Genomic DNA, 16,861 nt, shown 5'->3' on the forward strand with positions numbered 1-16,861 from the left:
ATTCATTTACAAAGAGACAGAGTTTAGAGCTCTCGATGCAGAGAGTTTATGGAGAAGTGTTTGGCATGAGCAGATATCCACCCGTCCATCCCTTTTCAACCACATGTACAGTTCAGGGTTGCAGGAAATCTAGGGCCTATGCCAGCTGACTTTGGGCGAAAGTCGAAATACACACTGGACTGGTTGCCAAGCAATGACAGGTCACATACCTGTATTGAAAAAGGCAACCATTCACGTTCACAGCCAATCAGCAGGTAAGCGTCCACATAGCATCACAGTGGTGTCACGTCATGAAACCCCTTGTTCACTTTTGGATACTGTGTATGTGTGTTCCTTGTGTGTCTCTCGGCCACTCCTTTTGGTGCACTTATTCTGAATAATCAGCTGTCCAGAGGTGACTTACGGCAAGGCCGAGCGTAATTACCGACATGTTGCACATTTAGACGTGACTGTGGTGTGCTTTCTCACTTCTTCAACTGTTTCAGGAAGTGGGGGTGAGTGGTTGAAATCAGGAAACTGAATGTTGCTATTGATACGACGGCAGCGGGTGAAAGCTAACTTGGTGTCATTTGAAGAGCGAAGCAGCTTCACGTTTGGAGGGTAAAGAAAGGGCGCGATTCTGCAAATTATGCTCCTTGTGGGCTGATTTTACACATCTTCAAGACCTCTCAACCATGGAAGAACACATCTCCTGTCGGGAATCAGGTAAATTATAGCTCCCCTTCCATCCATATATCGCTCATATATTTATTATATCTTATTGTGTCGAGTGTCATATTTGTTGCAGTGAGAATTATTCCAAAAATTCATGATCATCACTGCTAATCAGTCTAAATGGGCGCAGCAAAAGAGGAAGAAGGACTTTGAGCCCTCCTTTGTGGTCAAATTTGGATGTCAGTTATTTAAGCATTTCCAACCAGCCCAACTGTTAATGGCACGTGGTATCGGCCTATTAACAAATACGTGTCAAGTCACTCAGCACTGCCATCAGTGGGAACTGTGATGAAGGTGATTACTAGTGTCGGGTTTCTTTCCCAGTTTGCGAGCACAGAGGTGAACTTGATGTGATTAAACACTTTAATGAGTCAAACAAAATTACCCTGACTGGTGTTGACACTGTAATGTTTGTACAACTCCTTGTGGACTCTCTGCACTGAAATAGCTAACAGTTTGGACATTCATACTCAAACCACACTCACCTTGACATTCCACAGCCAGACAGCTGGTATGTTGTAGAGCATTACCATGATAAACATAGCTGCTTCTACACAGAAACGCACACATAATATTCCCTCTGTTTCACATCATTAGCATAATGTTTGTGCTGATTACCAGGATTGGGATTAATTGTACATGGTTTGGCTAGGTCAGCGAGGTTTAAGACAATAGTAACATTTCCAGTCTTATGAACTGTCACTGTATGTCCCTTTAGTGCACAAAATGCATTTTATTATTATAATGTACCTATGGGGGCCACACAGTCAGGATATATGGAAGATCAGGGTTCAAAACTCCACTGGACATCTGTGTGTGGAGTTTGCATGTTCTCCCCGTGCGTGGGTTTTCTCCAGGTACTCCGGCTTCCTCCCACATTCCAAAAAGATAAATTGGAGGCTCTAAATTGTCCATAGATATAAATGTGAATGGTTGTTTGTCTATATGTGCCCTGCGATTGGCTGGCGACCGGTCCAGGGCGTACCCCGCCTCTGGCCCGAAGTCAGCTGGGATAGACTCCAGCATGCCCCCATGAACCTATAGTGAAAACAAGCGGCATAGAAGATGAATGAATGAATGACCTATGGTACGCTAATACTTCATAAAGCAGTGGTCCCCAACCCCCAGGCCGTGGGTCATTTGGTACCGGGCCGCACGGAAAGAAAAAATAATTTCCATTGTTTCATTTATTTATGTTTTATTTTGAAAAGTGGCCGGATTCTCTCTGTTACATCCGTCTCACTTGACGGATGTCCATTATGGGTGTGCTAACTTTATCTCATGCCGCACAGATAGACTACTACTGTATTTTTACCATTTTTCTTTCACCTCATATTTGGTGTCAAATGCTGATACTATGTGGGAATGCACAAAGGTAAGTTTTGATGACTTATTGAGTGCTAATGTGCACATTTGTCTCAAGTTAATTCATGCTAGCGCACTGCCTTTTATCACACACGTCAAACAGTGATGTAATAATCTCTCTGGAAGAACTTGGCTGGAACTTGAACTGGTGGATGGTGGGTCGCCATTCATTTTGTGCTTTTAATTTGATGTTATTCATGTCTTAGTTTTCCACAATACATCATAAATAACATAAATTAGATCGCTATACGAGAGAGATTTGTGGGAGCACAAGCCGGTCCGTGGGTCAAAAAAGGTTGGGAACCGCTGGCATAAAGTACCTTTCATAATAATCAGAGCTCATTTATTCATTTTTTTTTGTTTATACTATACAGTTTATTTTCTCCAGGGTCACAAATGAGCTGGAGCCTATTCCAGCCGACTTTGTGTGAAAGGTGGGGTAACCCTGGAGTGGTCACCAGTTAATCCCAGGGCACATACAGACAAACAACCAGTCACACTCACAAACCTACGGGAAATTTACTGTCTCTAATTGGCCTCGCATGCATGTTTTTGGAGCCATGCAAGCACGGGGAGAGCTAAGATTCAAACTCAGAACCGGCTGACAGTGAATTCAAAGCATAATACAGTATCTATAAGCGTACCTGTTCATATAAATGACATTATTATTTTTTACAGCCAATCCTGCATCCCTGTCAACTCAAGAGCTCCTAATTCTGCACACTGCCGATGCACATGAATGGGCAGCATATTTGCAGCACATCTTGAAGTTGTCCAAGAAATTCCAGAAAAGCTCCATCTTGCTGTATACCGTTGGGCCGGCCGATAAGCTCCACGGATGCAACTTTGAAAATTTCCACAGCTGCAAGTGCATCGTGCTGCTCCTCACCGGAGCATTCATTGACATCATATGTGATCCTGAGCTGCAGGGAGCCCTTCAGAGGCTTCTCCAGCCATCTAACAGAGTGGTGGTGCTGCTGTGTGGCGTGTCCGAAGATGATGTACTAATGGCTGGCTTTGAAGGCTGGCCCACTTGGAGGAAACTCTACGCTGAGGATGAGCCTACTGTGTACGTCGCCACCATTCTGGAGACCATCACGAACAGTAAGTCTAAGTTGTAAAGTTTGTTTGCAGGTGCCTCTCAATTAATTTGAATATCCTCTCAATTTAAATTAATGTCTGGACTTCATATTCAGCATTTTCACAACAGCCAGATTTCATGAGATACCATCATTTTATAAACTGTAAACTATAATTATCTAAATGATCATGAAATTAGAATTAATTTGTGAAATATTTCACTGTGTGTGTGTAGTGGATCTACATAATGTATTAGTTTCACTTTCTGTCTAACTTGAGGATCAACACTTAGCATGTTAGCCTTTTGTCCAGGTGCTTGTGTAGTGATCCCCTCTGCCATTTGTTGTGTGTTCGGCTAATTCCGCTAGGTGCTAGCATGCTAATAGTAGGCGTCTTAGCATCACTAGCATGATAACTGTTAGCATTGTACCTATTTTCACAGATATGCACTTACATAGATGGCGCTGTCCTGCTAACGGTTAGCATGCTAGCTACAGCAGTTTAGTCAAGCATCAGCTCGTCAGGGTTTGTACGCGGGATTCGACAGCGTGCGCGGCATGCAGTTCGGTACCAGCTTTGCCAGCATTCACATTTCTAGTTGAACAATATTATTGTTAACTATTATGGTTGTAATTTGCAATGAAATAGGGCTGCATCTAATACAGGGGTGCTCACAATTTTTCAGCCTGCGAGCTACTTTTAAAATGACCAAGTCCGAAAGAGCTACCTCCTATTATAAATAGAGAAAATATATATTTACTGTCTTTATAAATGTGAGTATTTATGTACATTGTACGTGTATATCGGGGTGCACGCACATTTTCAGCATGCAAGTTATATGTCGACATGATCTATCTAATACTATAAAACATAACATATGTATAAAATCTAACCGGTAAACTTTTAAACTACTATAATAAATACTAATGATTCATATTTAATACTACAGTTTCCAGGTTTACAGGTAATCAAAGTGGTTTATATCATTCTCAAATAATTCATTCAATTCAATATGGCAATAAAGATAATTAGATAGATAATAGTTAATGTACATAAGTAAGGATTTTTTGTAGGATTCAGGGGTTATTCTGCAAAGCGAGTTTAGTGGGTTTGCGAGCCGTGTTGAGTGGAAAGCCAGATTTGCCTGTTGCACAAAAGTAGCTCTCCTTTAAAGCAACTGTATCACTGTGGTAACTTAGGCTAAATTCATAACCTGGTCGGAGCCAGGTTATGTCCAGGCTTTCAGCTTAAAATCGGCTATGAAAGTGCCACTGTTTCACTGTTTAACTAATTCGGAGTCGGCGTCACCATTTATTCCTGAGCTTACAAAGTTTCCGAGGGGACATGGAGAAAAAAAAATTGAAAAAAAAGGACGTTCCCTGATGATATTATCCATCTATAATCAAGATAGATTTTCAGCCGAGGGAATACGCTAGATATGCTCACTTTTTGAGGCGAGCACTAGAAATAAAATGCAATATGAAATAATAATTAGGCCAATGTTAGCAGACGTATATGTCACAGCAGTCCTTGCATTAGTACTCAGCCTGTTCATCTTTATATTACAAAATTTGCTGTAGGAAAAACACTCTGAGGCATCAATCAACTTGAAGAAAACACTTGTTTATCATAACAAGTTAAAAATTGTAAAATAAAAAAACAAAACACATCAACACTGCCATCTAGTGGTCACAACGATATACAGCATTTGAAAGCGAGGAGACATATTTTTTCATATTTTTAAATGGAGAAGTGTGTCATGTTTAGTGTTGATAAATGAAAAGACCAGCAGGGTATAGTTAACTTGCACATTCACACACATGCCAGAGGTCGTCCTTCTCTGCGTCTTTTCAGAACTCCTCATAAAGCGCCATCTTGTGTAAAATACACTGGCTGGGATCGCTTCACTTTTCAGCGGACGTAGAGAAATCTGACAGTCAAACGCCCCTTTTTATGTGAACGTGCACAAAGCCGAAAAGCAGACTTGACAAAGTAAGTTGATAACCACCGTCGTGGGACCGATTAAGTCTGATTGAGGATTTTAGGTTCTGTTGAGCTGCGTCTTGAGCACCAAGCCTGGGTTGGTTGAGCCACTTTTGCAGAATATCCCCTCAGAGCAGTCCTGCACCACTGCAAACTATGCTCACAATAAGAACTATTCAAAACAATTATCTTCATATATACGTGATACAATATGATAATATGACAACATGACACAACCTTTGCATTGTATCCTATTAGGTCTGTATGGAAGCCCATTTGCGCTATTTTTTTTTTTGTATTGTGATCTTAACATGAATATCTGTTCTGTATCTGAGAATGCGTGTCCGAGCTTTTCAATGTACAGAAATCCCTTGTTTAATGCTGCTAATTGGTTCCAGACCCGACCGGATGAATGAATTATGAATGAATTTCCGTGAAATGGGATTTCTTCTTTAGAAATCAAATATTTTTGTAGTTAGAGAATCGAAAACCTGTTTGCAATCTTCTAAATGTGGTTTTTAACACAATTAAAGCCCTCTATACATGAAATACTGCTCTCGTCACCGAGCTAGGGAAGCTGAATGGGGGAGCGGACAGGAAGTGATGTCAGGTGTTCAAAGTTGAAATTTAGCTTGGCATGGGTTACAGCCCGTGTTAGGGATTATGGTGCCTGTTGTGAGATAATTCAAACCTACAATAAAAGTCTGTTGTTCCGGGGATCAAGTTTGGTGCTTGTGTGTCTCACCGAACATTAGAGTAACATTACTGACACCTAGTGGCCAGTGTAGAATACTACATATCATCACAACGTTTTTGAATGCGTCTTCTGAATGCCTTATTTTTGTATTTTAGTTCACTTACAATAGCTGTGTCCCATTACCTGCGTTCTTATGTAAGTGGTGGTTATTTTAGTGCTATATACACGCAATTTGACCACACGCAGAAGAAACCGTTCTTAAGAGTCTTAACTGAGTGGGCTTTGAGTGCCTTGGAGGTGGAAAAGCGCTGTACAAGTGAAAGACCATTTAGCAAGAAAAAATCGGGTTAAGAAGTGTCTAACACATTATTAAAAAATAAATGCAACTGGGCAAAAATAAACGTGTGGCAATGATACCACACTGAATACATGTCGCAATCAACACTAAAGGTGATCCAACGAAATATCAGCGTGTGATTTTATTTGTTTTTTGGCCAGGAAGTGTTTAATATTATAATATGTTGTTGTCTTTCGGCTTCCCCTCTTGTTGTGAATGACCTCTTTTTGTTTATTGGCATGCTTCCTCAAAGGTAGGCTCCATGTTGAAAATGTGAACAAATGTGGAGCCTTAGATCAACAACAAACCACACCAACAACCTCAAATGAAGGTACACCCACAGAGAACACACAGGAAGAGATGCCAACAGACTGTCAGGAACCCAACTTGAAGGGTGACGAACATGTGACCTTGGGTGTTTCAGCAACTGAGGAAATGAGTCCACACTCACACACGGCCTGCCTCACTGTCCAACCAAGCCAAGTCCTGTGTGGGGTAAGCGTGTGGCCATTACATCATGAGACTAAAGGAAATGCGCTGTCTTCTGTTGTCTTACTGATCCTCTGTTTTGATGTTAAGGTGGAGGAAAGCGTTTTTATCATCTTGACTCACAAAATGGATGATCTCACAGCACCAGAAGTGGAGTTTACCGCTGAAAATAATGCAGCAAAAAGAGTTCCGGGCATTGTTGTGAATGAGTACACAATACGTGTTCATGCACCTGGTACGTACCTTCAGTCATGCGGAACTTAACATCGGGCAGCCTGTTTTTATGACAAGTATTAACACTCATGAACAAATACCATATCCACTTATGAATATACTATAATACAAGTTTTGGTACGGGTTCATTTTGTCAGGGTTCCTATGCAAGTATGGAATTTTATTTTATGCATTTTCAGGTCTGGAAAAAGTATGGAAAATGGCAACTCAAGAATGGAAAAATATTCATGTTTCTAAGATTGTTACCACCATTCTGTTTTCTAAAAGATAAATTTATGACTACCTAAAAAAGAAATGGATGGATCTTTTTTCTAAGGTTTGCTAGGGCAGCTAAGATGTTCGTGTGAGAGCAACGCATCTCGGAAAACATTTGGGAAGATTGAGAAGTTGAATGGCCAGCCCTTTACTCATATCCGCCTCCAAGCCTTTGTATGAGCTACATGACGTAGCTATAATCTCCTGTGAAATATATGGTGAAATAATGGCATACATATTCAGAGGACTGGAATAACGATTATTTTCTTAGTCCATTAATGTGAAGCTTGTTGTTTCGATTAATCGAGGAATAGGTTAGGCCCTCAATGGGCTAAATCAATATGAACACAAAAAGTTAGTGGTTTGGTCCACGACATATCAGAAAAGAGGCAAAAATGTCGATCACTGTTTTCCAGAGTCAAAGCTGAAAGCTGTGCGACTAGCTTGTTTCGCCTAAAACACAAATATAATAGGTCTGCTTTCATGGATGACTAAGGAAATGAAAAATAGTCACATTTGAAAGGCAGGAATCAGAGGATAGTTACTTTTTTAAATAAATAAAAAACATTAATCAAATGCCAAAATAGTTGTCAATTGATTGGATAATAGAATACTTATTGATTTATCAATTATTTGTTGGAGCTGTAATGATTGACGTGTCTGGAGAAAGTCTGGAAAAAGTGTGAAATGTTGAAATATCCGTAGGAACCCTGTGTTGTGTTTCCCTCCTAGAAATGCCCGCAGGCGTGGTGTCACTCACTTTGTGCACTAACCAATCATGCATCAGCTTAAACTCCATCACATACTACACCAACATGGGACAAGTCAGTCGGTGTCTGGAAAATGCTGCCGATCCCTTGAATTTCCTCTGTCAGGTGAGTCTTATTCCGTGAATCTGCTGCTCTCCGTGAAAGTGCTGCTCTGTTTACTTTAAAGTTTAGCCTGTTTTTCTTTTGTTTTTGCTTCCAGGCTTTCAACGTGACGTCCAATTCCATGGAGTCTTTGGACAATATTCTAACCGGCTCATTAAAGTCCAACATGCCTGCACCTGGTCTTGAAATGTTTGGAATCAGACAGATTGAGGAGCACAATATGGCGGCATGTGAGTCCAATTGTTGCTCATATAGTTGAGTCAGTTACCCCTGAATAAAGGAAGATCTGCTGCTATTGCGCATTGACTGAATGAAACAGTGTTCATTAGAAAGTAGAACCTGACCCAGCCTTTCCAAATTCATACTAATTAAAAATCTATCGGGTTCTTGCACTATGTACAATACTAGTGGCGGTTCTAGATTCAGTGGTGACCTGTGTGAGACCCACCACCACCACCACCACACACACACACACACTATTGACACATTAATTATTCGTTTCACTGGACATTTCCCATCATCCCACACGGCCCTCGTTGACCCACAGCGTAATTTATTTGTTGTGATGTTGTGATTGTGCTAATTTTTGAAAATTCCTCATCACCAGTCCAACCAATCAAATGTGTCGCTGCATCACACACTCACATCCTCACTTCCTTGTTCACATTGCCAAGGATGTCGCTTGTGATGATAATCACTCATTGTCTCTCCTTGGTTTGGGTTTATCCACTTCATGTGAGTAGTATGGGAGGTGGTTACGCCAGCCTCCCACCATCAGACACATATATACCGACCTCGTGAGCAAATAAGACAGCACAAATAAATATGTCTTTTTTTCCCTTCATTCTTGTGATGCCCCCAGAGAATGCTGCCCTGGGTTCATGCCTGTCCTGCCCATGTCGCCCATATCTAAAACCGCCACCGAACAGTACTGTGCAAAATACTTAATACTTGATGTAATCATAAATGCGTAGTTTTAGCACAGCTATGATCACCATGTGCATTACTATCTTTATTATAATATATATATTATAACATAATATATATATATTATAATATAATATAATAACTATTTTTTTAATAAATAAGTGAATACAGTCCCTCGTTTATAGAAGTTAATAGTTTCCAGATCCGACAGTGTTAAATAATTTTCCGCGATGTAGCATTCAGTGTTAATAAATTGAATATTTTCGTAGTTCGAGAATAGAAAACCTGTTTATGACTTCCTGAATACGTTTTTTTTTTTTACATTAGAGCCCTGTAGACATTAAATATCATGGGCATTTCCTGTGTAAACATGGGTGCAGGGTTGAAGAAAAACATAATTGTGACCTTTGACTCGTGGCCTTTGCTACAACTTTATCCTGTGGAGATCTAAACTAGTTCGAGATGCATTTTAAATATCTCCTGTCTATCGCAAATTGGTTTAATTGACACTGCATCCCTTAGATAAGCGTGATGAGGAACTTCCCACGCTGCTCCACTTTGCTGCAAAGTACGGCCTGAAGAAGCTGACGAGATTCCTTCTTCAGATTCCCGGAGCTCTGCAGGCTTACAGTGTGATGAACAAGAATGGAGATTACCCAAACACGCTGGCAGAAAAGAGTGGCTTCTCAGAGCTCAGACAGTTTATCGATGAATTTGTTGTAAGTGCGACTATTATGGGTGTTTTTGATGACCATGTACCTGTGACCGTGTCTTGTTTCTTTACAAATGGAGCAGACAGCAGAGATGCTCAAGTCTCACACTGAAGAGAGCACAGAGGACTATGAAGAGATGGCCACTACAAAGTCCTCAGGTTGTCCTAATGACATGTATGTGTCAATGCTGGGCATAAACCCTGAGTGTGCAGATGACCTATGTAATTGTTTTCCTATATGTATATATCTTTTAGTACATTTCATCCATATAAATTAAATTAGCGCATGTTGGAGGGTGGTTGCAAAGCTGGTAGCTAATATTGCTGCTGTGCCTGTAGATGAAGTCATGAGTGCAGTAGTAGAAAACCCAGAGGAAGCTATGCTGAGGACATTTTTCCAAGGTGAACAACCTTAAAAACAACATTCTTTAGTGGCAGTGTTGTAAAATAAATTACATATAACATATGAATGTGTTGTTTTAATCTTTCAGCAAAACCTCAAAACAGGGTACTGCAGGATGAAGAGGAGAAACGTAAACATGAGCAAATGGAAAACAATGAACGGAATGACCTGAATGAAACTGACATAGAGTTTGACCCGTACAAAACTGAAGATATCTATGATACTGTGGATGAAAATAGTTGCATCAATGCAGCAGTCCTGTGCCGTCCTCCAGCGCCGATTCCCAGACCTGAAATTGAGCCTGAGCCCGAAAAGCCTGAAACCTTTATTTCAAGAGGTACAATATTTACATTATATATATTTTACACCTAGATTAGACCACTAACTGTATTTTTGACAGTATTTTCAGATAAATCTGCTTCTCAAAGCCAAATCTTGGAACTCTATCAGGAAGGTAAACAGACTGAAGTGTAGCGGAACTTCTAAGGTTGAATACAATCTGTTTTCGAAAATTAATTTTCACATTGAAAATGTGAATCAAATAGAATCAGTTTTAGTGTCAAACTGTGGCTCTCATAAACTGTCATTAACTATACAGGTACAACATTCTTATGCGTCATAAAGGGTGATGATTATTTTATTTTTACTAAAGTCCCTTACCTGAAGTGCAGAATGAATAGCTACAGCATGCAGACTCTTCTCATTTCTACTGAACAATGGCGGCACGCTGCTTTCATCTCATGCACTCATCTTTGTCCCTTAACAGAGGTGAAATGTTCAGAAACAGGTGCACTGCACCTCAACGTCAGGGGCAGGGAGCCCAGCAGGCACGTACCTGAGGAGCTCAGCCGGGTCTGAGACGCTTTTGTGCACAGTCCATATTCTCTGATATACCCTGTCGCTGAATGTCTTGCTTTTTTGTCTGCTTTTAGACAGACCGTCCCTCACTTAAAATATGTACAGTGTGGGAAATGGGGCATCACGTCCCGGGGAAGACTTTTCGCCGGCCTGGACGGGCACGCATGTGCACACACACAGTGCAAAATGTATCGTAAAACCGACGGTCCATAAGGTGGATTGTCCCGTACATTGCAGACTGAAAAGTACATGATTTCAGGGACAGGCAAAGGGCCGGACGTCGCCCGTGGGCCATACTTTGCAAAGGTTAGAGGCTCACTGAGAGGAAGTCTCACAAGATTTCAGCAACTCTTGTATATCTAGATCTCTCGTGTGCGGATTTCTGTGGACAACTTCAGGTGCATTCGACTTTAGAAGTTCCACTGAATAGGCCTAACTGTGTTTCTTGATTCATATGATGTTGTCCAACACATTATTTGCTGCATATGTTTTGCTAAGTGGAACATGTGCCTTTACATAACTGCAGCTCAGCCTATAGAAGACCCCCCCACAACCGTATATGACCCATTTGCTGGGATGAAGACACCTGGACAGAGGCAGCTCATAACGCTGCAGGAGAGGGTCAAAGTGGGGGAGATCACCGTGGATGAAGCTGTCCAAGCTTTCAAAGCTTGGCAGTTGGACCATGAGAGCAGGGCCAGCTCAGTACGCTACCAGCAGGTAGAAATATGACTTAGAATTAGTGGTCAGTGAAGAAATCTACTGCATGTGCGGTGTGTTGATGTGTTCTTTTTTTCTTCAGGATAACCTGAAAAGATTAAGACAGAGCATCAACAGACGTCACATTGAGAGAGGAAAGGAGCTTGGTAAATATATGTTGTGTTCTTATGGGGAGGAGAATGACAAAATACACACAGATTCAAGATTTGATGTGGTGTCTCTCCTATCAGACTATGAGATTAGTGCTCCACTGCAGAGAAACACCTTTTGGGGATCCACTGTGACATATGAGTGTGGTGTATACGACTGTGCACCCAAAATGGTGCCTCCATCCTCTTCAAATTCAACCCAATTTATCCAAAGAGGCAGCTGGAAGACGGGAAGTACATCCAGCACATCCAGTGAGTCCTTGTGCTTTTTATATTGTATAAAGCTGTATTGCAAACTACAATACAATGACAATAATTAATTGCCAAATTAAGGTAAGATGCTGCATGTATTCTCTCTGCCACAGGTTGGCCACTAAACCTTTAAGTCTCACCGTCACCATGCTAAGCTGGACAGAAATACTGTACATCCCCGCGCATTCACGCTTCAGCACTCACTGCCTACAAATTTGCATATTTTGTCAAAAAAAGTATATTTTTCTTCCAAAAACTGGCCGTTATTTTCTCCAGAAAACACTACTCATTCGCCCTAAGTCGATAATAATTGATATGTAGATGATAATACTGGTCAAATGTACAGCATACATGTATCACTATTTAAAAAGCCTGCAATCTTTACAAGTTATGCCTTTATGCTTCACTGGCAACGTTTTCTTGAATGCACCTCAGTTGCTGTGCGATGCAAAAGTGACACTTATATACATTGCTCAAAAAAAAGGGTACACTAAAATAACACAGTAACACATATTGGGGGTGTTTTGCTGCCCACCTGTTGTCCATTCCATTTGCACAACAGCAGGTGAAATTGATTGTCAACCTGTGTTGCTTCCTAAGTGGCAGGTTTGATTTCACAGAAGTGTGACTGACATCGTGATTGATGAAGTGTCCCTTTTATTTTTTTGAGGAGTATATATAACTTCTCCACCGTGACTCCGAGTCCATCTGTTCATCAGTCATCTAATGTTGTCATTCATTAGTAGTGAGTACCTATACATTTTATACCCTACAATGTGTTTAACGTCTGTGAGACATATTGAAGAAATATGGGCGAGCGTTCTGGAGCTGAATCGAATGTAATATTTACAACAGTCGCTCTTATTGCATATGTTGGTCTGAAACGGAGGAGAACGTCAACGTCAAGCTTGCGGGACCGTTTTTTTTTTTTGTTTGGTTTATTTCAAACATGCACAAAAGTTTACATTGGGTGACATCTTCTGGTTGCAGTTCAACAATTCAACATGTCTGAAAAGGAGTAGGAAGAAGCAGAGCTTATTTACATAATCCCACCGTCTTCCCGTATCACAGCAATCACGAAGGAATTTGTTCACGTCCTGTGTTTGATATACATGATACACAAACAGCCAGGGACATCAGGCCCTCACGCGAAACTCCAGGACGAAGCTGAAGCACACCATGACCTCCTCAGGCGAAACCAACCAACCTTCCCAACCCCCCATGCCCCAGCACCACCCGCACAACCAGCCATCCTCCAGGCACGGACCATCAAGTCCATTGGTTCAGTTCTAATGATATTCACGCAGTTCTTTTCCTCGTGCCACACACCTCTCAACATAATGAGATCAGGATCACTTTGGAGAGGGGGAAAAAGGTGTTTGTCCGAAATTGACATTTTTATGGACTTCTCGATTGCCTTGCAAATTTTTGCCATTTGCTGGTGGTCCTGGAAGGTAAACCCATGAAAATTGGCAATCTACTGTATTATTGTTTTGATTTTGCATTGATTTGTCTGAAACTGGTTGCCTGAGTAAAACCTTGTAAGATATTGATCATCCAGGTGACACACAATTTCTTCAATTTTTTGGATTCATGTTTCTTGTGTTCTTCATCATTCACTTATGTACACTCGCGAACAAAAGTTTAGGACACAACTTTTGCTTCCTCAATAGCATGAGGAAGTGTGTCCAAACTTTTGACTCGTAGTGTATACTGTGTGTAATGTTATGGCAACACATGATATATGTTAGTGTGTTTGGAACATGGAGAGGAAATCATGCTTTATTAGAAATCATTAAGAACTTCTCATGATTACGTTACGTCTTCACAAGCGTCTCTATTTACACTCGCTTTGCTTGTGCCTTTCTGCCTGTAGATACATTGCACAACCGTGGGTAGTTTTGCTTGTGCCACAGATTTATCATGGACATTAGCCGTGAAGAAAGCTCTAATGATCTAGTTTGTGTTCAATTAAACATGTTATTCCTTTTCGTTAGGCACTGAGAGCAACAGACTCAGCACTCACAGCAACTTAAGCTACAGCAGTGGGACAGAACCAGATTTCGAGGTGAGCCTGGTACAGCCGGAAAGAATCCTGTTCCGTCTCTGTCATTTCTTTGAGTATACTAATACAGTATGTTAAGATGTAATGGACTAACTTAAATGGACATATGCGACCTTCAGCGTCAGATACCTCATCCATCTTGAGCCTGACACCGTTGTTTGTTTGTGTTGTTTACATTTTTCTTAATGATGCACTCTCTGCATATATAACTTATACACAGTAATTGAAGTCCTCTCGTAAAAACACTTGCACTGTATTATGTTTCAACATTTTCAAATGCATTTTTACATAATAAATAATTTTGTTATGTCCAAGGACTCTTTAGAAAACCTCCCAACTCTACCACGACCTCCACGATCTTCTGATGCTCCTCCCCTCATACCACCCAGAATTCCTCCACGCAATCCACAACGGTGAGTCTGCGCTTGAGTAAAGTATGCACAGTAAAAAGAGTGAAGCAATATGTCACTGGACGCCAGAAAAATACGTCATTATACATGAGGAGAATTTATTATATGTTATATACAGTCATCCCTCATTTATTGCGGTTAATTGGTTCCAGATCTGACCGCGATAAGCAAGTAGAATTCCATTATTAGAGCCTCTAAAAATAAAATAACACCCCTACAGGCACATTCACACTCCTATAATTCTTTGTTTACGCCACATTGTGCAACACTAACTACCGAGCTAACTAGTTAGCCTCCAATTTATTTGTTCTGAACTTAAGTGTTTCAAACTGAGTGGGGAAAAGGGACAAAGTAAGAAGCCAAAAACTTACCACTTCCACACGGAATGGGAGGAGAACTTTTTTTTTCACTGTCATGCCGGGCAGGCCATGGCTGACTGTGCAGTGTTAAGGTAACGTCTCATCAGTGTGACATTATTGATGTCTAGAGATCAGAAAACTACATATGGATTGCCTTTCAATAATTTTTGACTAATAATAGATCATAGTCAACCATGAAACAGCCTTCATTTATAAATTTAGGGGAAATGCTCGAACTAAGATGTAGTGAGGGACGATTATTAGTATAAGATATACAGTGTATTATGAGATATGTTATTAGATATTACATTAATTGATTTGTTGCTATATCACAAAGCTACGACGCCTATGTTTTGTTCAGTTAGCTTAGCATACACAGTATTGACCTACATCGGATAGTTTTTATCATCTTTAATGTACAAAATGCATCAAAGTGGGCCCCCACATCATTTAATTTTCCATTATCCCTTGATGGAAAAAGTTTGTACACCCCTGCTGTAGACAGACAACTATTTGCAGTCCATTTGTGTATATTGGGAGAAAGCCAGAGTACTCTCAGAAACCCATTCAAGCACAACAAAAACTCAGGCTGTGTCAGACTGGAACCCACAGCTTAACCTAAACCTTTCTTGCTGTGCGAACCACAAACTACTGTTCTGCCTCATTTGACAACTTCAACGGACTCACATTAGACTACACCATAAGTAGTCACGGTGGAATTGCTTGCAGGTGTGTGGCGAGTTCCTCCCAGACCAATCAGCAGTGTACTGCAACACATGACAAACAGAGGGCAGCAAAGCAGCACCACAGCACATGACACTTTGTCACAGAACAAAACGCTAGCACAAGGTTTTGTCTTTAAATCCATAAGAAAAACATCCTTTTTAAAGCCTTTTTACAAAATAAAAACTCTCAAAATGGCCACCGCATCTTCAGACTTTTCCATATGCGTCCCTCAGTGGAAAAACCTTGGACACCCCTGGACTAAACTATGAAGTATCATCTATTCATCTATTCAACGCAAAAGTGTTGCTGTGTCTTACAGGTTGCCAGATAACATGTTGCATGAGCGCTACATCCCCTGCCCTCGAGCACCTCCTCAAAGACCTCCTCAAAGATACACAAACTCTGCGCCTCCTGTCCCACGGCGACTGCGGTGATGTGCAGCAAGGTCACGTGTGCCGCAGAGATGCATGAGTTGGAGGGAAAAGCGAAAACACAAAAAAATGAAATCAACAAAGACAGTGATTTCAATTAAAGGCTTTAATTCATTCTGAGCAATGCACCATTTGCCAAAAGAAGTGTACAACGTGAGATGTGTGAGAAATGTTGGCTGTCAGAGAATTATTATATTTATTTAACACAATTGTTGTTGTCATTTTGAGCAATTTGAGCCCCTATTTTACTTTAAATCAGATCATAAAACTTTTGAATGACACACACACAGGAACAGTGAAGTAAAAGTAAAACATAGAAGGCTCCCCGAGCGTTTTTATAGTGTGAAAAACAACTTTGACCAGATGATGGCGCTCCATAGTCACTTTTTGTACATGACGTTGAAACCCAGACAAAGTGTGGCAATCAATGTTTCATGTTGACATGTTGTAATTAACTGTTCAACAATTTAATCCGCATCACATGACCCGCTGTCGATCATTTACACCAACACAGCTTTATTTTCTATAGTTTCTATGCAACACACAAAGGAGGAAGTGTAGCCACTTCGGTCTTCTGATAGGAAATTTCACATTTAAAGTTTTTACAAACAGTATGTGTACTACAGTACACATACATGCAGTATACATTTTGTTATATATACATCAATGTATTTGTTAAATAGGTTGTATTTTATTACGTTTTTTTCCTCACTGATATTGTTGAAATAAATATATGCAGGCTTTTACTCTGAAAGCCGGTTGTGTTGCTGACAGGTCAACGCGGCGACTTGACGGAAAGGAGTCCCTTTTTTGCGTGCGTGTT

The 16,861-nt window shown here is 40.7% G+C and overlaps 1 protein-coding gene across 4 annotated transcripts; it reads left to right on the forward strand.

The window, feature by feature from the left end:
• The first annotated feature begins 360 nt into the window (after positions 1–360).
• Positions 361–16,756, forward strand: pik3ap1 (phosphoinositide-3-kinase adaptor protein 1). Of its 4 annotated transcripts, none has more exons than XM_054798758.1 (18): positions 361–494; positions 576–705; positions 2,758–3,183; positions 6,430–6,671; positions 6,756–6,900; positions 7,887–8,029; positions 8,124–8,256; positions 9,476–9,672; positions 9,749–9,887; positions 10,005–10,067; positions 10,157–10,405; positions 10,469–10,522; positions 11,453–11,646; positions 11,729–11,792; positions 11,877–12,047; positions 14,045–14,115; positions 14,428–14,525; positions 15,927–16,756. In XM_054798758.1, the coding sequence occupies exons 2-18, from the start codon at positions 675–677 to the stop codon at positions 16,039–16,041; spliced, it is 2,535 nt and encodes an 844-aa protein (XP_054654733.1). In that variant the 5' UTR covers positions 361–494; positions 576–674; the 3' UTR covers positions 16,042–16,756. The 4 variants fall into 4 exon arrangements, with proteins under 4 accessions (XP_054654733.1, XP_054654735.1, XP_054654734.1 ...); XM_054798760.1 differs by having other exon boundaries at positions 379–705; positions 6,430–6,507; positions 6,601–6,671; XM_054798757.1 differs by having other exon boundaries at positions 380–705.
• The last annotated feature ends 105 nt before the right edge of the window (positions 16,757–16,861 follow it).

This window comes from Dunckerocampus dactyliophorus, chromosome 14 (assembly GCF_027744805.1).
Source record: "Dunckerocampus dactyliophorus isolate RoL2022-P2 chromosome 14, RoL_Ddac_1.1, whole genome shotgun sequence".
NCBI classification, from domain to species: domain Eukaryota; kingdom Metazoa; phylum Chordata; class Actinopteri; order Syngnathiformes; family Syngnathidae; genus Dunckerocampus; species Dunckerocampus dactyliophorus.

Bases quoted from the DNA above. Each gene is read 5' to 3' on its own strand.
- pik3ap1 (XM_054798758.1), top strand. From the start codon at position 675: ATGGAAGAACACATCTCCTGTCGGGAATCAG. The intron at 3,184-6,429 runs GTAAGTCTAAGT...GCTTCCTCAAAG, and splicing joins TCTGGAGACCATCACGAACA to GTAGGCTCCATGTTGAAAAT. The intron at 10,406-10,468 runs GTACAATATTTA...TATTTTTGACAG, and splicing joins TGAAACCTTTATTTCAAGAG to TATTTTCAGATAAATCTGCT.